The 25,627-nt window shown below is 42.7% G+C and overlaps 3 protein-coding genes across 3 annotated transcripts; all 3 read right to left on the bottom strand.

Moving 5' to 3' along the window:
- Positions 1–3,724: 3,724 nt before the first annotated feature.
- LOC136510486 (uncharacterized) lies at positions 3,725–5,009 on the bottom strand. Its single transcript, XM_066504913.1, has 2 exons — positions 4,976–5,009; positions 3,725–4,260 (listed from the first exon to the last, which is right to left on the bottom strand). Exons 1-2 carry the CDS (start codon positions 5,007–5,009, stop codon positions 3,725–3,727), a joined length of 570 nt encoding a protein of 189 aa, XP_066361010.1.
- A 2,899-nt stretch (positions 5,010–7,908) lies between these two features.
- LOC136511833 (triacylglycerol lipase OBL1-like) lies at positions 7,909–11,955 on the bottom strand. The gene is made up of 4 exons (XM_066505865.1): positions 11,468–11,955; positions 10,057–10,403; positions 9,084–9,117; positions 7,909–8,998 (listed from the first exon to the last, which is right to left on the bottom strand). Exons 1-4 carry the CDS (start codon positions 11,808–11,810, stop codon positions 8,109–8,111), a joined length of 1,614 nt encoding a protein of 537 aa, XP_066361962.1. The 5' UTR covers positions 11,811–11,955; the 3' UTR covers positions 7,909–8,108.
- A 4,719-nt stretch (positions 11,956–16,674) lies between these two features.
- LOC136510485 (phosphatidylglycerophosphate phosphatase PTPMT1-like) lies at positions 16,675–18,745 on the bottom strand. The gene is made up of 5 exons (XM_066504912.1): positions 18,515–18,745; positions 18,125–18,247; positions 17,612–17,705; positions 16,772–16,854; positions 16,675–16,734 (listed from the first exon to the last, which is right to left on the bottom strand). The coding sequence occupies exons 1-5, from the start codon at positions 18,743–18,745 to the stop codon at positions 16,675–16,677; spliced, it is 591 nt and encodes a 196-aa protein (XP_066361009.1).
- Positions 18,746–25,627: the final 6,882 nt, after the last annotated feature.

Genomic DNA, 25,627 nt, shown 5'->3' with positions numbered 1-25,627 from the left:
GGTTGACTTTGTCAAATTCAACATTACATGCACATAAAATCTATTTGAACCAAAAACGCCCTAAACATTAACCCTACCACAACAATGGCCAAAATGTGACTTCGGCCCAGCCAACCAACCCATTTCCCTCATCTTCTCTCACGTCTCTTCATCCCACCCCGAAAGTGGGGTATTATTATAATTTAAAGTGAATTGTCTATATTATTGATATAAGATTTATTAAGGAAACACTTTTATAATTGCTAATATATAGAAATATATATGTATCACTCATTCAGCTCCCCTTAAGTTTAAAAGTTTCTTGTGGTATCTCAGGTGAGGTGTTGTGTTAGGATAATTTAATTAAGCGCAAATGGCAAGGAAACAAAACTTGTTGCTTTTGTCACAAGGACGAGACAATTCAACACTTGTTTATTGATTGCCGTTTTGCGCGATCGGTCTAGAGCGTTGCTCACATAGCGTTGAATTTAGCAAAACCCCCAAGTATATTGCATATGTTTGGTAGTTGGCTATATGGTGTCAAAAAAAGAGTTGAGGTCTTTAGTTCTTTTGGGAGCTGGAGTGATTGCCTGGTCTATATGGTTGCACAGGAATAACATTGTTTTTAAAAAGGAAAAATTATTCTCCTTTGCAGGTTATTTATGCAGCTATCCATCGACTCCGTTTTTGGGATATTCTCCGACGGTCGGATATGCAGGGTATAGCTGTAGTGGTCTCGCAGCAGGTGGCAAAGGTCTTCTATTCCTGGGTGTTTGGGTGGCGGTCTAGTCTACGTTGACTGTCATTAGATTTTTTTTGTTTCCTTTATGTTGTGTGCCTCTTGGTCAGGCAGAGGTAGGGAGTGTTCCAAAGTCTGTTTATCAACTCGATGTACTGTTCTTTGGTTTAATAAAAGCTTCCGTTGCAAAAAAATATCACTCATTCATTAAAACAACATTTTTCACTCATCCATGTATGTTTATTCGTGTGCCCGGTGACAAACGACATGTATGTGTACTTTGAGTTTGTTTTTTATATTAATAATGGTAGAAGTGGATAAATTTGAAACATAGACAGGGTTTATGGTTATTTGTTCTTCTTCGTAATAGCATATATTGATATCTTAAACGAAGGTTTGAGTGGATAATTTTGTTTATTTTTAGTCATGGCAAGGTAGCTAATTTAGATGAAAACTAATGGGTTGCGTAATTTGATTATTTATTATAATGAAGAAATGTGCAACTTATGGGTTACCTTAAATTATTATCTTTCATAATAACATATGTAAGTAATTTAGATACATATTTATTAGGAATTGCTTTATGTTGTTTTCATAATGACTAAGGCGGGTAATCTACACTATCACACAAAGCATTTTCAGTTACGGTTAGAATCGATTTCTATAGGCAGGTCTTCCAACGGTCTCTACTCCATTGTCTCTAGAAATCAGAGAAAGATAGCCTACCTCTAAAAATCATTTTCTAGAAAATAAAAGCCAGTCATCAAAAATAAAAATCCTGAAGGTGCCCTCTAAGAGGGAGGCAGATAACGCACGACCCGTCGCGCAATAGGGGAGCGTGCAACCCAGCCCCGCATGCGTGACCAGCGCCTAACCACGCCATCCTCGTCCTCGCCCCCGCCCTCGCCTACGGCTTCCACCATCTGCGGCCGGCGGCTCCCGCTGCCTCGCCGTGCCACCCACCTCCCGTCCTCCCCTAATCACAGGGCACCGAACCGCCATCTCCCACCGCCCCTGTGGACGGCTCCCCCGCCACCCCGCCCCGCCGCCATCTCACCCGCCTCTACTACCGTGTCGCAGCCACTACCCCAAAACCCCCTTCTAGAGCTGCCGGTGAGGACATCGCCTAACCCTGGAACCCTAACGCCGGCGAGCTCTTGGACTGCAGGGTCGTGCCGTTGGAGCACGGACAACCGCCTATTTGAGTTTGCGCTCTAAGAAAGCCTCGAGAGCCGGCCTATTAGGGAGCACCTTCTGGAAAAGCAAACAAAATTATTGTGCGTGCGTAGGATTCGACCTCAGCGCCACTAGCCTCACGCGACCCACCCTTACCACTACACTAAACAATTAGTTGTGACTACATATACCATGCTTTCCTATATTAACTTTGATTAATCTTGTATTGAATAGTTTGGCCCCTAAACAATTCAAATTAAAAAGTTGGAGCTGCAAAATTTTAGTTCTCTTGGGTATTGCGTGTACGTTCATCCTAGATCATTTGAAAAAAATTAAAAATTATATTTCAAAATCCAAAAATTTAAAATGTAATTTTGAGACACTAAACGATCTTAAACGAAAATATCGTCAACTACAAAGTTGTAGAAGTTATAGATCTCTTCGATCTCTACAACTTTCATATAAAGTGTCTTTATTTGATTTGACTTGGAAAAGTAATATTTTTTTGCTATACCTATTTTTAGAGATGAGCCACGTTGCCAACCACATCTAGAAATGCCTCTAGGGATCTAGAGGTGTCTGCCACCCAAATAGAGCATTTTCTAGAGGTGGTTGGTGTTTCCAACCTCCTTTTGAAATAGAGGGCATTTCTAGGGACAGCTAGAAAGAGCAACCACCTCTAGAAAATCACATTTCTAGAGGTGGTTGGTGTTTCCATCCTCCTCTTAAAATAGAGGGTATTTTTAGAGGCAGCTAAAAACACCAATTGTGTCATTTCTGAAACTATTTTTAGAGACAATTCTTGATAGAGCTGCCCTCTAGAAAAAGGAGATCTGTAAAAATCATTTTTAGTAGTGCTATTATCTTAGTATTTGGCCAAGAAACGAAGCACAAAGCTTGCTCTAAAGGCCTAAAAAGGTTACCATGTTAAACATAGAAAAACAAAAATTAACATTACCAAACACTACTGTTACAATGGATTAGCCCAAAATAAGAGAGTTTAAATTTTTAAGTGTCAAATATGAAAGACTGATTTGTTTCAATGCCAAATACATAATTCTCTCTTTTCTGTGTCGCCTTCTACTGTAGTGACCAGTGATAGATATTACCTGTCGGCGGAGCAGAGATGGCCTCAAAGTACTCGCTGTTGCAGCAGTAGATGATCGGTGGATTACGAGGTGTTTGATATATGGACTAAAGTTTAGTTCTTGTCACATCAAATATTTGGATATCAATTAGAATAACTAAACATAAGGTAATTATAAAACTAATTGCATAAACTGTGACTAATTTGCGAGACGAATTTATTAAGCCTAATTAATCCATGATTAGCATATGTTTACTGTAGCATCACATTCGTTAATCATGAACTAATTAGGCTTAATAGATTCGTCTCGTGAATTAGTCATGGCTTATACAATTAGTTTTATAATTAGCCTATATTTAATACTCTTAATTAGTATCAAACATTCGATGTGACAAACACTAAAGTTTAGTCCGTGGGAACCAAACAACCCCTTGATGCATCAGTGTAAAGAGAGTCGTGAAATCATTGTTCAGCTTGTAGCGGGAGATAGAAGGCGTGAAAAGAAAAATACTAAAAAGCACCGACAACAATACTACTCCTAGAAAACATCGAATCTAATACGGACAACCATGCACCAACAACAAAATACTGACAACCATCGAAGATAAAACAAATGCTGACAAATACAAAACCCAGTTTCTTAAAATACTAGAACATATAGAAACTGCGGCCAAAAACAGAAACATATGGAAAGCGGTCTCTCCCTCCGTACACCTGCAGCGGTCTCTCCCTCGTTTCTCCGGTCACTTCTCCCTCCCGCACTTCTCCGGTGGTGGCGCAACCGTCCCTCCTTCTCTCACTTCTCCGGCGGTGGCGCAGCGGGCGCGGCGCCCTCCAGCAGGATACGGCAGTGGCGCAGCGGGCTCGCGAGATCTTGTGGTCCCTCCGTCACCGCTGGATCCGGCGGCATAGCCCGGAGAGGCTCCCTTTCCCATCTCCCTTACACGCTCCTCTTCCGGCGGCCCGGCCTTCTCCGTGCCAGGGCCGGCCCCCCTCCTCCACCGGCGCGGCAGGAGGGGCCTGGCCCCCTCCTCCTCCGGCGCAGCGCTCTCGGGTCCCTCTCCCGGCGGCAGATCTGGCGGTGGCCCGAACTCCGGCGGCAGATCTGGCTGGGGCTCGAGCTCCAGCGGCAGATCTGGCGGTGGCCCGAGCTCTGACTGCGGCAGGCACGACGAGGAGGGCGGCGGCGTCGACGCTGTGGATGGGCTCTGCGGGCCATGGATGGGCTTGTCATGGGTTTTTCTTTTTTCTGTTTTTTCGAAGGCGAGCGCCGGAGCGCCTAGGAAAAAACCGATTTGCACAATTGTTTTGACTTAGGCAGACGTGATGCCCGCCTCAGAAATCTAAAAACGCCCGCCTGCAGTAAAACTGTTGTAGTAGTGCAAGAAACGTTGCCAGATGTCCTTGAAGGAACAATCGACTGATTCTCAGCAACCCACGCAACCAGTTGAATGTCCTGGCACCTCCCATTACTATCCTTTTTTCATGCAGCCAAAACCTAACACACAAAACAGTTTTTTTTTAAGAAAAAGAAAAGACGTATGCACAACAGAACAGGGAAATTTGGGTAACTTGAGCTGGAGATACAGGAGTCGTCATAGAAAATTAATACAAGTAGAAGATTAGAACTCAGCTCCCTTTTTCATCAATTTCTCCACCTTTGCTCTTTCAGTCTCTCTGTTCCCATGTTTTGACCATTGTAAGAAAGTAAGAAAGGTCATACAGATTTATAGTCTGCCGACCTTTTGTTCATTTAACCACAAACAGAATCATATTAATATTTTGCTTGTATCTTTTACTTCATATTGTTACCTTCTTATCTACCATATCAAAGAAATATCCCTTATTGTCCCACCATGAGAAAATTAAAAGGCACTCTGGCGTCTGCTAGGTTAAGCATGTGCATTATTCACCTCAGGAGAAAATAAAATAAAGAGGAAGAGGAGGCAGGCATGCCCAGTCAAATCATGTGCAAACAATAATTTAAAAGGTACTTGGCAGTTCCCATGACCTTGGCTTAGGTGCCATGGTTTCATTTTTTCTAGAACAAGAATATGAAATAGCGAGACAAGTGAGGTGGTGTTGAGTTACCATGGCTAGTTCACTGATCTGCTCAACTGTGATCACAATGTCACAGCAGAGTACAAGAGTGCACATGGATATGCTTTTGGCAGTTTTGATATGTTGGCCTGTTCGTTGGTTGGTTTCTGGACTGATAAGCCCAGTTGATGCTGGTTTGTTGTGAGAGAAAAATACTGTATCATGGCTGATAAGCCTTGGCTGAAACCAATAAGCGAACGGACTAGTGTCCACGTAAGCCCTTAAACTGTTCAGCGACATGGCCTGCCATGTCCACGTAAGCAGCACTTGTTCTAATTATTGCTAAGATACACCAGGAAAAAATGACCACGCAGTTGCAGCAAAAAGCTAATAACCCTTATTCCTCTATTTCATACCGCTCATAGTAGGTAGCTCTAGCAGATCATGAAGAATTCAATATCATCATAGCTCCTTGCCCGTCGCGATGCCGCTGAAGCGGATGGCGTTCAGGTAGTCTTTTTTTTTTTAAGGAAACCGGAGGGGCCGCAGCCTCTACAGACAGTTTATTAATTAAAATTAAGGGAAAGAGTAAATTCAAGAGACAAAAAGAAACAAAAAAGATGGGCATGTTCGGCAGGACTGAAAAATACTGTTCCGGCTGATTGCTGTGAGAGAAAAATACTGTTCTGACAGAACGTGAACAGTGATTTCGTGAGAGATGAAACCAGCCAGCCAGCTGGTAACCAGCCAGCCGAACGTTCAAGATATGACTAAGGCCGGGATCAGTCAAAGACTCTGAATGCATTGATCAAAAAGTACTGAAAGGCTTGCTTTCGCCCTTAAGGAGACCAGCAGAATTTCCTTGAAGAAGAATCCTCTGCAGTATTGCAAGCTTATCTGATTTCCATTGAAGATCAGATCATTTCTAGCCATCCAAATCGTCCAGCACATGAGGATAACAGCCACCATAAAAAATTGGGAGTGAATATGATCCTTGAAGGCCAATACATTCTCAAAGATTCCATCATTTGGGGAGGTAATCAGATTCAGTAGACCCCAATATTGATGAGTAAAATGGCAATGTAGGAAAAGGTGTTGAACCGTTTCTTCAGCCGAGAGAGAGCAGAGCTCGCAGTTGTAGGATTCTAGATTCATACTCCTTGTTCTAAGAATGTTTCTAGTGCTTAAGCGTTCACGTAGTCTTGCAAGCTGCGCGATGCCAGGCCAGGCACACCAACAGCCCAGTGGCGCGGTAGAGTGGCAATTGAGACGGCACCCTCCCTGTAGTCCTTTCTGTTAATTAAATGTACTTCTCCGAATCTATCTCCATTTGAACGGCCTGCACTACAACGAAAATTGATTTTTAGTAACGCCTCTAATTTTTCAATGGAGGTGGCTCTATCTAGAATCGTCTCCAAAAATAGTTCCTAAAACGACCAGCTCTAGAAATCAATTGTTAAAAATGCCCCTATTTTTAGATACGGCTGAATCTAGACCCGTCTCTAGAAATCGATTTGCGAAGGCAGTTGGAACTAGAGGTCTCTCTAAAAATTGGTGTAGCACAGTCAAATTCATAACTTTTTCAAACAAAGCCTGATGAAGACAACTTTATATCAACGTTATATACCTTGAAGAGATGTACAACTTTGTATTTGATGACTTTTCATTTGAAATCATTTAGATCCCATCAATTCTGTTTGAAAATCTCACATTTTAAATTTTATTTATTTTTTGAATTTTTTAAATAACCTCAGATGAAACGATCATGTAAAATGATGTCGGTAACGTTTATTTATTTGAGAAATATTGGAGTCCAATTTTCCATCTTTGTCTCTTGTAGACACACATCCACTGCCCCTGATGAAATGATTACGAATTAATGCTAGATCATTTTCCCTCGTCATTGAGTCCCCTCGCCTTCCAACACATGATATTGCAGATCTTTTGGTGCCATTAGGCAACACAAAGAAGGACTCCTATATCCTATATATAAATATAAAAAATAAAAAAACCGATCACATTCAATTGTTCCCATTAGGTGACAACCAGGTAGTAGAAGAGGAATGCAACAAGATACTCATGGGCCATGCATTATATGCAAGTCCTTGGCACGCTGGGCTCTTGGGCCCAATACAAAAGCAGGCTATGAGATGCGTGGGCATTCCGCTGTTCTGCCCATATCCGCTCTCCTGATATAGATAACAAATAGCAGCCCTGACCACAGCAAATTCCAAACAGCGCTACACAAGACCAACGAAACTACTGCCTACGACCCTTGTTGATTTAACAATGATCGATATCGTATTACTATTTTTATTGTATTTTTTAATTTATATTGTACCTTCTTATCTACCGTCACAAAGAAATATCACATTGTCCCAACTTGGGAGAAAATTAAAAGGCATTTTAATTTGACGTCTGCTATAGGCCAACCATGTGAATTGTACACCTTAAAAAAACAAAATAAGCAGACGAGGCATGTGTGCATATTATAATAATAAATTGTCCAGGCATGTGAGCCGGTGAAGCCAAATTTTTCAGCTCCATCGGCTCTCGGAGGAGAGACGAGAGAGGAAATCAGCTCTGGTTAACAGTGTCACACAGTGCTGTTTACAGTAAAAAATGCAGTGGGAGCCGGAGCTGCCGAATCCGCACCAAACGGGCCCTTAGTTCAGTGATGATCTGCTGAACAGAACAGTGAGCACAGTCTGAATCGTCTCGCGACAAGAGGCAAGCAGTCACAACTCACAGCTGGGAAGTACACAAGAGTGCACATGGACATGCTTCACAGTTTTGATACATTCTTCCAAGCACTAGAACTGTTCAGCAACGTGGCCTGCCGTGCCATGTTCATGTTCATGCATGATCATGTAGAGGAGAGTGGATATGCATATATTCAATAATACTGAAGCTTAATGCTGTTTATTTCATCCAATTATTGCAATGATACACATGGAAATGAACACACGCAGTACGTCACAGCCAGCTTGCTTTCCTCTTGCTGCACAGTCCATCCACACACCGACACACGCAGTGACATCCAAAGCCAAGCTAGCTAGCTAGCTCTCGTGGTCATCGATGGTGACATCAGACCTCCTCCTTGCCCGTGGCGACACTGCCGAGGCGGACGGCATTGACGTAGTCTCTCGGGCTGTGCGACGCGATGCCGGGCACGAGCAGGCCGGTAGCGCGGTAGAGCAGCGAGACGGCGCCCTCGCGGTAGTCCTTGCCCTCCTTGGTCCACAGGAAGGCGCCCTTGAACAGATCGCCCCAGGCGTTGCCATACATGGACAGCAGGTACTTGGGGTTAAAGTAGTTCGGATTCGGCGCGTCGCCTCCCTTAGCGATCTCCCGGCCCTTATACCAGCCGTCGAAGTAGACGCAGGTGCCGCCGTGCTTGAACTCGGCGACGGGCGGCGCGTCGAACGGGACACGGGGCACCACGTCGTAGCGGTACACCACGCGGAGCGGCTCCACGGGCACGTTGGCGCGCACGTAGTCGGCGAACACCTTGTCCCCGACGCGCGGCTGCCCGTAGGTGACCACGGACAGGAGGCGGTCCAGGAAGTCGCGCTCCCCGTGGAACGCCAGCAGCGCCGGGAAGATCGCCGCCAGCGCGCCGCCCAGGCTGTGGCCGGTCACCACCACGTTGGCGTTCGGGTGCGCCTTGAGCTGCTTCTTGAGCTCCTCGCGCAGCGCGTAGTAGGCGACGGGTTTGCCCGGGACTGCGTTGGGGGCGGCTTTGGGGAACGCCTTGGCGGCGTCCTTGCCGTCCTCCTCCTGGAGTCCGAGCGCCTTGAGGAAGCCGACGTGGACGTGGCCCAGAACGCCCATGCCTAGCCATGAGAGGTTCACGTCCGTGGACCAGTCCCTCATGTTGAAGGGCTCCGTGCCCCGGAACGACACCACCACCACGCTCGCGTCGCTCGCCTTGTCGGTGAACACGAACGCCTGCGTCGTGTGGTCGCCCACAAACTCTGCATATTTCATCCAGGTAGATCTTGATTATTTGAATTGTTTCACTCCGCATATATATGAATTATTGCATCGAATTGAACTTACTGTTCCAGCAGTTGTAGAAACCCACGAAGTGGAACTGCAAATTCAGACACACAGCAGAGATGGAACCAAGATCCATTAGCTTGTTATTAACAAATACTACTAGAGTAGATCATCATATGGGCGGTAATTTCTTGGCACTTGGAGAATATTGTATGTATATACAATTTAATCATCATATAATTAATTAATGTGGCCATATTAGACGACAGTGCGTGTGGCAAGTGGCATCTAAGAGTTGTTTATGACAGATTAGTTATATGCACGTGGTTATGGAGTGAGTGAGATAGTGACAGTCAGCAGTGACTTGTGAACGTTTTTATATATATGGGGCAGGTACGTATGCATAGATCTTGATCGAAGAAACTCCAGATTGCAAGCGCTAGCTAGCGTCGTCCATGGCTTTGATTGATGCATGGAAGAAGTTGTCTACTTGTCCCAAAATGATTGGTGTCCTTGTTGATACCTACAACTCTGCACTAGTGTTGCCGTCGTCATGCATAATTGACAAGTTGACAGTTTATTCTCATCAGGACTCATGCATCAGGTTAAAAAAAAAATCCATGTGTTATTCACAGAACTGCAAGTATGGATGGTGCAAGTGTGCAACCGATCTGAACAACCATTTGCTGCTGGGCTTGGAGCAAAAATTCAGACCAATTTATTTCTCTCTTTAATTTGGAGATAAATACAGAGACCACTGGTTATTAAGTCTAGCTGTCCAGGAGCAGGAACTGAACGACGATGGAAACTCGTTTGTCGTTGTCGTCCCATGAAAGAATCATCTTGTCATTTGAGATCCCAAAAAGATTATTTTACTATGCGAAAAATGTGATTTTCTTTTTTTTATTCCAAAAAAATGATTTTAAATTTGCCTAACTTCCTGCCCAAATTAATTAAAATTTCTGTATGATTTCCAAATAATCGTTCAACAATCTGTAGCTAGCTATAGGTCGTCTGTAATATAAAACCGTACCTTCCAGACGTTGTTGACGACGTTCTCGATGTAGGCGGCGTTCTCATAGGCGATCTTGGCGGCCATCATGCTCACCTCGAAGATGCTGAAGGTGCGCAGCCGGATCAGCCGCCCGTTCACGTACTGCTGCTGCACCAGCGGCACCACTGCCGTGCCCGTGCTACCGCCGCCGCTCTCCACGTCCACGTAGTAGTCGTCGTCGCCGGTGGCAGAGACGCCCACCACCTGCAGCCGCCGGTCCTCGGGGCCGCCCCCGGCCGGCAGCGGCTTCAGCTCCGTCCTGCCGTCGATCAGCCCGATCATGGACCGGAAGTTGGGCGCCTCCCGGTGTGGGATCACCAGCTTACCTGCCCATAGCGTCCATTGGCATTTCTTAATTTTTAATAAAGATGCACGGGGCTTACTTGGCATTTATAATTTAATCACTATTTTGAAATTATATATTCATGCATCCGATCTTGGATGCGTGTGTTGGATTACTATGCAAACTTATCTTCTCATCATACTGTATGTGTGCAAGTGTCATGCATTTGAACGACAAACAAAACTTGCCAAATGGACAATACAAAATTGAGGAGCAGGTGTGGGCAGTTTTTCTGTGAGCTCGATCTTGTCCAAGACACATGCTTGCCTAAACTAACAAAAAAATGGAAAGGGAAACCATAAAGAAGAGAAAATAAAAAACACAAACAAATGGTTACCTTTCCTTGCAAAAAGATAATGATTCTATTAATTATGGTTCGAAGAAAAAAGAATCTACATGTGAGAAACAAAGAGCTAAGCACAAACAAATCCTTAAACTAACACAGAAAGCTTAGCAAAAGGATATGTAATGAAGAGAGAAACAAAAAGAAAAAGAAAAAAAACAAATTGTAACAAAAGAAATGAAAAGAATCTATAAATAAAGATGAGGAATGGGAAGACAATGAGGAGAGGAAGAGAGGGAGACGTTCTGGGGTCATATTGTACTGTTCTGTGACTTTACCGGCCTTTTGATGACGGACGACATACTGTGACGTTCGCACACAGCAATATGCATTTTTCTCTCGATGCATGTTATAACACGGCGTTGACTTAGTGTTGAGTAATTAGAACATGTGCTTATAGACCATTCTTCATTTTGTGATTTAAATTGCATTATATTTGTTTCAAATTAGCCAGAAGTTCTTTTTGAAAGGTCCAGAAGCTGGTTATTCAGTTGATCATGTGCAAAGCCTTATTAGCTAGCTAGCACGCAGTACATTCATACATTTGTGCCATGTTTGTCGTTACATAAATATCAAGTTATGTTATAAATATAACGTCGGTGTTTATGAATTATTAACAAGATCAAAACAATATAACCTTATTAGCGATCGATGTTAGTTCATGTATATGTATATAAACCGTTCATGCATGTGTACCAACGTACATTTGAAGATGTTGAGAAAGATGCCGAGTATGCCATTGTTGAGCGCGACGAAGTTGAGGAGGAACTCGACGACGGCGCCGATCACGAGCGCCGGGTAGTAGGCGGCCTCCAGCGCCTTCTGGATGAGCTGCGTGAGCACGACGAGCCAGTCGCCCGGCGTGCTGCCGAAGTCGGCGGCGGTCCGGTCGCCGGCCTCCACGAACGCGTAGCTCGTGATGGGGCGCCGCAGGAACAGCATCGACAGGACGTCGATGAACCTCACCTTCTCCGGCCGGATGATCAGCTTCTCCTCCCCCATCTTGGTGTGGCCGGAGGCCGCGACGGCCTGCTGCTTCGCCGCCATGGTCGCCGGAACGGCGAGGATTATAGCTAGCTGATACCTACACTCGGCCTACACACACCAGCTGGCTAGCGCAGAGTGCACCACAGCTGAGTAAGCTAGCTAGCTACGTGTAATTAAGTATGCTGGCTAGCAAAGTGGAACATGCTCAAGCTGGCACGAAGCTGAGATGGAGAGGATGGGGTGCCTTTTATAGGGCTCCATAGAGGGCTGGGCTGGGCCGGGTCGATATCCAGGTAGGGGACGTGGGCTGGGCTGGTCCGGGGTTGTACATGGGTCATGTTGTTCGATTGATTTGATGGCGGTCTCTAGGGTTAATTACATGGACGCTTCCCTCAAAAAAATTACATGGACGTTGCATGCTTAACATGTGATCATGTAGATACAGTAATACAGTATGATTGACTGACTGCTAGCTGGAGGCCAAGTCAAGTCAGCAACTCAGCACCCGTGTATCATGCATGTGTGGTCCTGCTGCTTTCCGGGGTTGTTAGTGGTACCTGTTGACACGCTAGCTGACGGCATCTCTGCACAGAGAATATATAGTGGACAGACTTAGGAATAATCATGGTGATAAATCCTCACTTCGCCATCATGCATTATTGTATTGTATATTGTCATGCTGGACTGAAGAATTACGTAATATCAGTTTTGCTAGTAGATTATATTTAAGGATATTATTGCTTACGAGACCTAGTCCACGCCCTTACAATGTCTAGTTCAGATTATTAATTAAAGAGCAAAGAAAACTAGATAGGGTCAGTACTAAATTTTGCATGGAGTTATCCTCTAGTTTACTTGAGCATAGTATATATATATATATATATATATATATATATATATATATATATATATATAGAGAACTACTACCCTATAGCTGGCTACAAAATAACTTATTCTGTAGCCACTTTGAGTTACGATAATTACTATGTTAATTTATGAGATTATAGTAACTCCTTACTAAGTGGTTTACTACAACGTTATGGTAAATATCCCCGTGTATTATAGTAACCCAACTATAGTAAATATATATTGACATTATCGTAAATTAGTATATAAAATTATGGTAAATGCAGGTGGCTACAGAATAACTTATTCTGTAGCTGGTCTCTGAATAGCCTCTCCCTATATATATATATATATATATGTATGTACATGTACAAAAATTATTTAAAGATCAACGACCTATTGGAGAATTTCAGTGTGGACGCTGTTGACGCCAAAAATATACCCCACACATCAATCGGATCGGATGCTAGTTAGCTTTTGCCGCGGCTGTATGTTTGTGCGTTAACTGACCTTCTTGAGCGACCTCCTTCAAAGAAATGAAGAGCACAACCTCTCCCTTTGTATCTTGTGATATTTGGACCTCCAAGTTCGCCACCAATAGAAGATGGCTCGGCAGAACAGTTCCTTGTCGGGGAGGAAGAAGTAATATTTATAGTAGTTTTATTACAGACCTTTCTGTTAAATAACGCCACTATAAATAGTCTACACTGGCGGTTTTCTTAGGCCAACACTTGTTGAGTTGTGATCCAAATTCAGTTATGTATAAGATAAAGGCTAGCTTCTGACGCAGCGAAACGAGGCCCGTCGCCAGGAGGCTTGGGCCGAAGCGAAGCGGATCATCACCTATTAGGGGTTTTTCATCTCTATATATACTTCCTGTAAGCCGTCGTCTTGGGATAAGAAAAGTTGTAAAGACCCGACGTTTGTAACCTCACCCGATATAGTGAAGATTTGTTGGCTGGTGCCCATGGTTTTCCCTTCTTCCTTGGGAGGGTTTTCCACGTTAAAATCTCGTGTCCCCTTTGTTTGATCTACTGTTCTTCATCGTTTATATTGCCTATCGTTTTAACAAGTGGTATCAGAGCTTGGTTTCACATTAGGGTTTCACGATGGCATCGATGAAGTTTGATCTACCGCTGCTGGATTACAAGACGAGATTTGCGCTGTGGGAAGTCAAGATGCGGGCGATTCTGGCACAATCTTCGGATCTTGATGAGGCGCTGGATGGTTTTGAAGGCAAAGGGCAGAAGTCATAGACCGCTGAAGAGAAGAAGAAGGATCATAAGGCTCTGTCTCTGATTCAACTTTATCTACATAATGATATTTTGCAAGAAGTGCTGCAGGAGAAAACTCCCGCAGAACTTTGGCTCAAGCTGGAATCGAACTTTGGCTCCAGTAAGATGCACGTGAAGATGAAGTTGTTCACGCACAAGCTGCAAGAAGGTGGTTCGGTGATGAACCACTTATCGATCTTTAAGGAGATCGTTGCCGACCTAGTGTCAATGGAGGTAAAATATGATGATAAAGATTTAGCTTTTCTACTGTTATGCTCACTGCCTAGTTCGTTTGCAAATTTCCGAGATACCATACTATTAATCCGTAATGAACTAACCCTTGCGAAAGTATATGAGGCCCTCCAATCGAGGGAGAAGATGAAAGGTATGGTTCAGTCTGACGTGTCGTCCTCCAAGGGCGAAGTGTTGCAGGTTAGAGGCAGGCCCGAGCAGAAAACCTACAACAACAACAATAATCGAGACAAGAGCAAGAACGGTAAAGGCCGTTCGAAGTCCAGAGGCAGGGATAAGTTCTACAGGTATTGTAAGAAAGATACTCATATCATTGATGATTGTTGGAAGCTGCATAATAAGGGGAAAAGAAACGGTATGTATAAACCGAAAAATAAATCTGATGGTGATGGTAAGGCCTCTGTTGTCTCTGCTGTTGATAGTTCTGATTCAGGAGACGTTCTTATTGTTCTTGCACTATAACACAACATACTTTTACGGACACTTTCTATTGTAGGCAAAGGGCACCTTTGCCGACAGATAACCTCCCGCGAAAAGTTTTGCCGACAGTTTAGAAACAGTCGCGCTAGAAGCCGTCGGCGAAACTTTTGCCGACAGTTAACAGAATCCCCGACACTTGATGTGTAGGCAAAAGGTCTACCTACGCCGACAGTTGAAACCTTTGCCGACAGTTAACCTTTTGCCGACAGTTAAGACCTTTCCCGATAGTTTGTATGTTGGCCAAACCATTTCCAGAGTATTTTACAAACCATACCCTGCCAAAAAAAACTGTCGGCAAAACTGCATAGATATAATTACAATTAAAATAATTTGACAAATCCACTTTTGCTCATATAGAAGGCATCACATTGAACAAATTCACTTGATTTTTCCATAAATAATATATTAGATCTTCCATACATACACCAACTTGATATATATATATATATATATATATATATATATATATATATATATATATATATATATATATATATATATATATATATACATACAGCAGGTCAAGTGATGATCATAGTACATAGAGTCATATAGGTCCAAGATATAGATTAGTCAGTTACAGAATGCTTGTGTTGCCGCTTGAGAAATCATTTGCCTCTGGATCTCCAAATGCAGTTCATGAGCCCGAGATAATCGGGAGCAAATGACACTAGAATGATGGTGCTGCAGCTGAATCAAGCAATCAGCAGCTGCTTCTGATCAAGCCAAGCTACAGCTGATGCACGAAGTTACTTAAACTTAGTACCTGAAACATGATAGGGTTGAGTTACTTAAACTGAAACTAGGATAATGAAAAATAAAAATGATGATTGCCTTGGTGCAATTAAAACTTAGACGGAATATATATTACTGGACAAATTGTACATGGTCTTAGGTTTTCCAAGCTGAATACCTCCTAATGTACTTATGTACACAACCCAAACAAAATTCTGCTTGTGAGACCAAAACATGGCTAATTTCTGGCAATGAATTAGAGAGAGAGAGAGAGAGAGAGAGAGAGAGAGAGAGAGAGAGAGAGAGAGAGAGAGAGAGAGAGGCAACATGCCACTTGGACTAGGAACAAATGAAAGAACAGAGTGAAATTGCTACTGAACAAATATAAGGACATTGAGGCTGCCAGTTTGCACAGAAAGCTACCAGCCAATTAAAAGTCATAATGGGTACTTGAATTTTTTACTACTGTAGCTAGAAAAAGGAATAAGTAAGACAGGAGAAAATCACCCACTGCTGCTCTGGAAACAAAACTGTGGATTGCAATGCTTAAGAGGACTAAGACATGAGAAAACACACCCACTGCAGCTCTGAAACAAACTACAGATTGCAATGAAACTGAAATACTAAACATTCAAAATCTACTGCAGTTCAATGAAAGTCTAATGCAGGTTACTAGACTGAAAACGAATCCTAGATTCACTGGACTGAAAAAAGTGAACCTGAACTGAAACTGAAAATATAATGTAATGGACTTGAACTGAACCTGAAATCATAAACCTAGATTCTACAAATCAACATAATGTAGTTCACTGCAACTTCACTCAAACTCTATTGCAGCTAGTTGAAACTCTAATGTAGTATACTGAAAACAAGTGCAGGAACCTGAACTCTGAAGCCAAATGCATTAAACTGAAACTCATACGCTGAACCTGAAGTGAACTAGATTCAGTAGACTAAAACTCATACAATGAACCTGAACTGAAAAACAAAAAACTGAAAAGAGGACTGAACTACAACGATTACTATAGGCTATCCGACAACACAATGGACTGAATAACAAGCTGAAAAAAGACCACTAAAAAAATTGACTAAACTGAACTTGAAATCATAAACCTAGATTCTACAATACTGAACCTGAACTAAATATGATTTGAACTGAACCTGAAATCTGCAAACTGAACTAGAACTAAAAAACGACACTAAAACAAAACTAGAGTTAATTAAAAAATGAACTAATAACTATACTGAACCTGAAACTAAAGTCTATATACTCTGAAACCTAAAGTCAAACTGAAAACTTAACTAAAATAAAACGAGTAAACTAAAAATTCTGTACACTACTGCAGAAGATTCTGTAACACTACCATGCAAGAACAGAACATATTTCTATACTTGATCTGCATTAAATAAGTACCAAAAGAGCATAGGTGCTACCAAAAAACACAAAACTATAGTAGTGCTTCGTCCCCTTCCAGCCTTACAGTGGACATAGGTGCTACCACCTTGCATTTCATTACCTGGAAAAAGAGCATCCAATGACAATTAATGTCAATTGATGTCAAATAGCATTAATGTCAAATAGAAATGCATAGTACAAATCTTATAAACTAATACCAATGACAATTGACAACAATGGTTAGCACAGCTTATAAGCTATCTTTCCTGCTCCTTGACTAATTAAAGAACTACCACTTTTAATCACACCATACGGATTAGTTCACAGCATTGTCACATCTGACATGCATCATGATAACTGAAAAAAGACTCCCTCTGTTCCAAATTATAGATTATAGATCACTTTAGCTTTGTCCTAATTCAAAATTCTCTAACTTCGACCAGGTTATAGAAAAATACATTGATGTATGCAGCACAAAATAAGAAAACTATCAAGAAATATTTCATGGTGGATTTAATGAAATGATGTTGGTGAATTTTCCTACAACGCTGAAGTGACCTATAATTTGGAAGGGAGTACAACTTTATAATAGCAATCATAATTCAATTGAAGAATAAGCCTTTACATTCAAGCTGACAAAATGCCCAACAACAGCCAAAGATAATATCAAAGTAACACAGATGACGCATTGCATAAACCGTAGCTGACCACTACAACTACTTGCCAGATCTGAACTGACACCACTAAATTAGCAACCTAAAACTGAGATGACATCATCCAGACAAGTTGCCTGATGATGGATTAATGGAGCACACATAAAATTCCAAAAACCCTAAGAAGCAAAAAGAAAATGAAAACATGGTTCAAAACATACTTACAATGGATAAAATCCACTGCCCGACAAATATGCTCCAGGGAGGGGGCAAACAGGTAGCCCCTTGTGGGAATTTCGAGATGATTGATTCCATGAGCCTGAAAAATAGAATTATATGATTATTCAGACATAAGTTGTAAAACCTGCCAGATATGGTATGGTACCATAACACTATCTTGCTTGCTACCTGCCTACCTCTCTATCTCATGTGCACCAGTGCCAACCTAACCAAGTGATTTTGTTGATTGCACAATTCATAAGGAGGCAATGAAATGATGTACATCATCAGAATGCAAAGACGAGGATTTTTTTTTGCCTACTTCTACAATGGCTTAAAAAATAAGTGCCTCCTAAAGCTGGATCTACAGCTTCCCAACTTAAGTGTCAGTAAGTTCACGATGTACATACTTATTAGGTTAGAATATAACCTGTAGTTCTCTTGGTCAAGTAATAACATTATAAGTTCAGAGACAAATAAAGTTACTCCTGCAGCTACGAGAGGTAAAGGAACATCTACCTGGTATAGGGATGTTGGAACCAGAGTTTCATAGGCTTCATTCAGTGTAACAACACCTATTACACCAAGTTGCTTTAGGCGGGGAACATCGCTAGAGAACGGAACAGCACCTAGCAAAACATACTGAAGATAGAGGGGGTTAAGGATATATCAGGCTAAAATGTCTATTGTACATTAAGAAGGAATGACTATTATTATTCCATCACCAATTTAACTGATCAGCTCTTACACCTCAATAATAATAAGACTGCACGTATATTTGATGAAATTTAACCGGGCACACAACACTAGGCCGCTAGCTGTCCCCAAAAACATGTCTCAAAATCGCACCCCCTAAACACTAATAACGAAACCAGAACATAAACTTGGAGACAGCCAAAAGATCAGCACCTTGTCGACGCGATCCCACCAGCGGAACTCGCCATCGAAACGGTTGCGGAGCACGTTGTAGAGAAGCATCGGATAGAACAGGACCCTCGCGCCGGCGCCGACGAGCACGCGCTTCGCCCGCAGTCGCACAACCGCGACCACCTCCCCATCGCCGCCACCACCCCACAATCCCTCCTCCTCCCGCTCATCGTCCTCCACCTCCAGCCCATCCCGGAGCTCCCGAATCCTCATGCCCGCACGCCCGGATCGGAGCCCCAATCCAACCGGCAAACCCTAGGAGCCTCAATCTGCGGCATCCTCCCGCGCTCCTCGATTTCAGGGAGCGAGATAGAGAGAGGGGAGGGATTTGTGGATCAAGAGAGGATTAATCTACTGGCTTCGAGACGCCAAAATGGGAAGGAAGGGGGGCGGCTGCGGCTTAGTGAACAACCCAGCTACTAGCCTCCGGCACCAGCTCCTGGAGGCGCCCTGCAGTGGAGCCCTGCTAGCGAGTTTTTTCTTTTTTTTTCTAAAGTCTGCGTGAGTGGAAAGGGAGTAAGGAATGAAGGGTGGGCCTCCTGTTTTAGTGGCTTAGCCCCTTCGCCGACACTTGGACAGTGGTTTAGGTAGGCTACAACGACACTTTTTTTGTCTAAAAACTTTCGCCGACACTTTATGTGTTGGAAGGAGAAACGCCGACATATAAGTTGTAGCCTTACATTACTATTGCCGACAGTTTAAGTGACGCTAAAAAAGTAAAGAATTGCCAACACATTATGTGTTGCCAAAACCCTTGATTTACCAACACATAATTGTAGGGAAAGGTGGGTTGTGGTGTAGTGTTGCTAGTTGTGTTGCTGGTCATGATGAATGGATACTTGATTCTTCATGTTTGTTTCATATATGCTCTAACAGAGATTGGTTCAGTTCTTACGAGTCTGTGCAGAGTAGAGATGTCATGTGCATGGGATATAACAACCCACGTGAGATCGTGGGCATTGGCTCCGTTCAGATCAAGATGCATGATGGCATGATACGCACACTGAAAGATGTGAGACACATACTAGGAATGGCCAGAAATCTCATCTCCCTTAGCACACTTGATGCTAAGGGGTACAAACACTCCGGTTCAGGTGGAGTGTGTAAGGTATCAAAAGGGTCTCTCATTCATATGATAGATGATATGAATTCTATAAAGTTATATGTTCTTAGAGGAAGTACTTTACATGGTTCCGTCACTGCTGCTATTGTTTCTAATGATGAACCAAGTAAGACTAATATCTGGCATATACGTCTTGGGCATATGAGTGAACTTGGTATGGCAGAATTGATCAAGATAGACCTTCTGGATGGCTGCATTGTGGGTAAGATGAAGTTCTATGAGCACTGTGTTTTTGGTAAGCACAAGAGGGTAAAATTCAATGCATCTATTCATACTACCAAAGGTACACTTGACTATGTACATGCTGATTTGTGGGGGCCGTCTCGTAAGCCCCCTTCTGGTGGTGCTCGTTACATGCTTATCATTATTGATGATTACTCTAGAAAAGTGTGGCCTTACTTTCTAAAAAGTAAAGATGATACTTTTGCTACTTTTAAAGAGTGAAAAGTTATGATAAAAAGGCAAACTAAAAAGAAGGTAAAATTGCTTCGTATTGACAATGGCGGTAAATTCTGTTCGGATGCTTTTAATGATTACTGCAGGGAAGAAGGCATTGTCAGGCACCACACCATCCCATACACTCCTCAGCAAAATGGTGTGGTTGAGCGCATGAACCGAACCATCATCTCGAGGGCTCGTTGCATGCTGTCCAATGCTCATATGAACATGCATTTTTGGGCTGAGGCTGCTAACACCGCCTATTACTTGATCAACCAGTCACCTTCTATCCCACTTAATAAGAAAACACCCATTGAGGTATGGTCTGGTATGCCTTCTGATTATTCACGGTTGAGAGTTTTCGGTTACACTGCTTATGCTCATGTTGATAATGGAAAGCTAGAACCTAGAGCCATTAAGTGTCTGTTTCTTGGTTATGGTTCTGGAGTTAAAGGATATAAGTTATGGAATCCTAAAACTAAAAAGACTTTCATGAGCAGGAGCATTGTTTTCAATGAATCTGTTATGTTTAATGATAGCCTATCCACAGATGTTTCTCTAGTTGGTTCTAATGAGGAGCAGCAGCATGTTAGAGTGCAGGTGGAGCACGTAGATGATCGGGAAACTAAAATTGTTGATAACAATGTTCATGATATTGTTCAACATTCACCTCCTGTTTTATAGCCTCAAAATTAGTCTATTGCAGATCACAAAACAAAGAGGAATTGTGGATCTCGTCCACGTTTAATTGAGGAATGTGATATGGTTTATTATGCCTTTAGTTGTGCTAAACAGGTGGGGAACATTCATGAGCCGGCTACGTACACTGAAGCTGTTGTTTCTGGTGACCGCGAGAAGTGGATTTCCGCTATGCAAGAGGAGATGCAGTCACTCGAGAAAAATGACACATGGGATGTTGTGCGCTTGCCTAAACAAAAGAAGGCCGTTCATTGCAAATGGATCTTCAAGAGAAAGGAGGGTTTATCTTCCAGTGAGCCTCCAAGATTTAATGCAAGGTTAGTAGCAAAAGGTTTCAGTTAGATTCCTGGTGTTGATTATAATGATGTGTTCTCTCCAGTTGTAAAGCATAGTTCAATTCGTACATTTTTCGGTATTGTTGCTATGCGAGATCTTGAGCTTGAGCAGTTAGATGTAAAGACTGCATTTCTACATGGAGAGCTCGAGGAGGAGATATACATGGACCAGCCAGAAGGGTTCATAGTACCTAGTAAGGAGGATCATGTTTGCAAATTAAAGAGGTACTTATATGGTTTGAAACAGTCTCCTCGTCAATGGTATAAAAGGTTTGACTCTTTTATGATGTCACATGGTTTTAAGAGGTCTGAGTTTGATAGCTGTGTGTACATTAAATTTGTTGATGGATCACCTATATACTTGTTGTTATATGTTGATGGTATGATGATTGCTGCCAAGAGCAAGAAAGAAATCACTACGTTGAAGAAACTGTTGAGTAGTGAGTTTGAGATGAAGGATCTTGGTTTCTGCTAAGAAAATTCTAGGTATGGAGATTACAAGAGACAGAAATTCTAGTGTGTTATTTCTTAGTCAGCAAAGTTATATTAAGAGAGTTCATCATCATTTCAACATGCATGATGCAAAGTCTATTAGTACTTCTATTGCTCCTCATTTTAAATTATCAGCATTACAATGTGCTAGTATGGATGAGGATTTTGAGTACATGTCAAGATTTCCATATTCTAGTGCTGTTGGTTCTTTGATGTATGCCATGGTTTGCTCTCGTCCTGATTTATCATATGCTATGAGTTTGGTTAGTAGATACATGGCTAATCCTGGTAAAGAACATTGGAAGGTTGTTTAGTGGATTTTCAGGTACCTTCGTGGCACAACAAATGCTTGTTTAAAGTTTGGCAAGACTGATAAGGGACTCATTGGCTACGTGGATTCAGATTTTGCTACCGATTTGGATAAGAGGAGATCTCTCACAGGTTATGTGTTCACTATTGGTGGTTGTGCTGTGAGTGGGAGGGCAACATTGCAGCCCGTTGTTGTCCTGTCTACCACTGAAGTAGAATACATGGCTGTTGCTGAAGCATGTAAAGATTCGGTTTGGTTGAAAGGTTTGTTTGCTGAGCTTTGTGGAGATGATTCTTGCATTAATTTATTTTGTGACAGTCAAAGTGCTATATGTCTCACTAAAGATCAGATGTTCCATGAGAGAACAAAGCACATTGATGTCAAATACCATTATGTTTATGATGTTGTCTCCCAAGGTAAGCTGAAGGTATGCAAGATAAGCACACATGATAATCCTACTGATATGTTGACAAAGCTAGTTTTTGTTGCTAAGTTTGAGCTTTGCTCAAGCTTAGTTGGTATAACTATTTAGGCCAAGAGGCTATTTGGCACCGGAAGTATTTCTTTGTTGCTTTAGGGTGAATGTTTGTTTTATGCTACAAGAAGAAAATTGTCTCAAGGTGGAGTTTGTTGAGTTATGATCAAAATTCAGTTATGTACAAGATAAATGCTAACTTCTGACGGAGCGAAGCGAGGTCCATCGCCGGGAGGCTTGGGCCGAATCGCCTATTAGGGTTTTCCATCTCTATATATACTTCCTGTAAGCCGTCGTATTGGGATAAGAAAAGTTGTAAATCCCCGACGTTTGTAACCTCACCCGATATAGTGAAGATTTGTTGGCTGGTGTCCGTGGTTTTTCTCTTCTTCCTTGGGAGGGTTTTCCACGTTAAAATCTCGTGTCCCCTGTGCTTTTAACAACACTGGTGGTTGACTTAAGCAGGCACCAGTGTTTAAACTTTCCCGCCATTAACACTCGCAGTTTTATTAGAGGAACCACCCGTGTAAATGAGTTTGCACAGGCGATTCTTTACCCTGGCCCATGGATTTCTCTTTACTGGCGCTGGGTCATTATGAACCGCTAGTGAAAAAAATGACTACCACCGGGAAAAATCGCCGCTGTACTAGTGCATGTACCCTTTGAGTGGAACCAACTCTTTAATTAATACATGCATGTCCTGTGACGGTAATTAACTGGACGACCCCTCTATAGGCATGGTACTCCCTCCATTAAAATAGAAATATCATTTCAAAGAACTCCTGTAGGACAACAATGTAAGATAGATGTTATCCGTATCTTGGGACATTTAAATATTTTTCATTCTTGCTCCTTCTGTTTCTAACCTTAGTTTTGCTCCTACAAAATTATCATCTACACAGTGAACATTACATTACAACATATTTGCTAATTTGAACAACGTGTCATGCCACCTCATCGGTCACCACACCAACGTGGCACTACCGGAGGTGGCTTCTTTGCCGAGTGCCTGAGGCACTCGGCAAAGGCCGATATACACTTGGTAAAGCCTTTGCCGAGTGTTACACTCGGCAAAAGGTGCTCGGTAAACAGTTTATCGGCAAAGACCTCTTTGTCGAGTGCCAATCCGACACTTGGCAAAGAAAAGTGGCCGTGACGGTGGCTTTGCCAAGTGTCATGGTCAAGCACTCGGGAAAGGTACCCAATTTGCCGAGCGCCATTGACTTAGACACTCGGCAAAGGTGGCCACTTTGCCGAGTGTCGCCGACAAGACACTCAGCAAAGTGGCGACCTTTGCTGAGTGCCTGGACCGTGGTACTCGGCAAAGCATGTTCCCACAAAACCACCTTCTGGATTGACCACGAGACCATCTATCTGTTCACGAACCACGGCACCAGTCATTATTGGTGGTGCAGGGTCTGTCACTACGATACCTTTCGTAAAGTTCTTGATGTCTCGTCTGAATACATGGTCAAGAGGGAGGAATTGCCGATGTTTGTCGAACGATGAATACTTACCACCCTTCTGCAACCAAATGAACCTCAGACCTTCCTTGCATACTGGACATGGAAACTTCCCGTGAACACACCAGGCGCAGAATATCCCATACGCCAGGAAGTCATGCAGGAAGTAGTGGTACCAAACATGCATTTTGAAGTTTTTCTTTGTAGCTCAGTCGTATGTCCATACCCCTTTCTCCCAAGCATGGACCAATTCATCAATCACACGCTCTATGAACACACCCATATTATTCCCCGGGTGTCTAGGAATTATCAACGACAAGAATACGTTCTGTCGTTGAAAGCATACGCCGGGGGGGGGGGGGGAGATTGAGGGGGATAACGAATACGGGCCAACATGTGTATGGGGCAGCCATCATTCCATAAGGATTGAACCCATTTGTTGCCAGTGCAACACATACATTACGAGGCTCTTTAGCTTTCTCATGATGAATGCCATCAAAGTGGGTCCATGCTTCACCATTGGATGCATGTACCATCCTGTCAGGATTGTATCATTTGTCATTTTTGTACCATGTCATCTGTTTCATGGATTCCTTGGTCATGTATAGCCGTTGGATCCTTGGTATGAACGGAAGGTGCCGTAGGATTGTCACGGGAATGTCAAGCTGCCTCTTTAGGCCATCACTAGAATCTACCTCTAGGAACCTAGAGGATTTATACTTTGGACAGTACTTTACTTCCACGTATTCTTTCCTAAATAGGACGCACCCCTTCGGGCAAGCATGTATCTGCTCATACGACATCTTAAGTGCACGAAGGAGTTTTTGTGACTCGTGCATGCTCTTTGGCAGAAGGTGACCCTTTGGAAGCAGGCTGCCAATAACTATCAACATACCATCGAAGGCGTCTTGACTCAGGCTATACTAGGACTTTAACGCCATTATGCGTCCAATGGCATCCAGTTGAGAAACCTTTGTCTGGCCGTGAAGGGGTTTCTGTGCTGCGGCAAACATGTCGTAGAACGCCTTTGCGGTTGCCTCTGGCTCCTCCTCCGTATGTCCTTCAGCGAACTGTGCCTCATGATAGTCATTTAACATGTCTGCGGCCCCGACATTAGCATCATAATCCTCGACACGTGGTCTCACCATCTCCTCTCTCATACGATCGGCTTCACCATGGTAGACCCACCGGGTATAGTCTGCCGTAAATCCATTCTTCCAAAGATGTTCCCCCATGACCTTCTTCGTTTGTCTTTTCTAGTTTGCACATTTGCTACAGGGACAACAAATTTTACTTGCTCCTTTAGCAGCCACACCAAATGCCCGTTCCAAGAAAGCATCGGTCTCATCGATCCATTCATTGGTGACCTGACCCTGACTTGCGCGGCCAACTTCGGTTTGCAAGCATCGTACGTGACAACTTACGCGAAACCTCCTCAATTTTTTATCATAGCCTCCACATATGATATCTTGACACCTTGACAAGTTTTGTGATTTTCAGACTTCGTTTGCTTTTTATAGAATTTAAAAACAACTCAATCAAAAGTTCGTGGTCATGTTTCGTGAACAAGATGTTCAAAATTGGTGGTCTGTTCCTGGATACGGCCTCACATTATACTAAATAACATGAATATCATTTTTCCATTCATTTTTTTCATTATTCGAATGACTAGCAGTTATAATTTGAATTATCCAAGAAAATTCAATTAAATGAAATAAATTAAAGAAATATAGAAAAAGTCCGAGAAATGTGCCACATTG

This window comes from Miscanthus floridulus, chromosome 16, assembly GCF_019320115.1.
Source record: "Miscanthus floridulus cultivar M001 chromosome 16, ASM1932011v1, whole genome shotgun sequence".
Classification (NCBI taxonomy): domain Eukaryota; kingdom Viridiplantae; phylum Streptophyta; class Magnoliopsida; order Poales; family Poaceae; genus Miscanthus; species Miscanthus floridulus.
The sequence above is the reverse complement of the archived record's forward strand: the minus strand, read 5'-3'. Positions and strand labels throughout refer to the sequence as shown.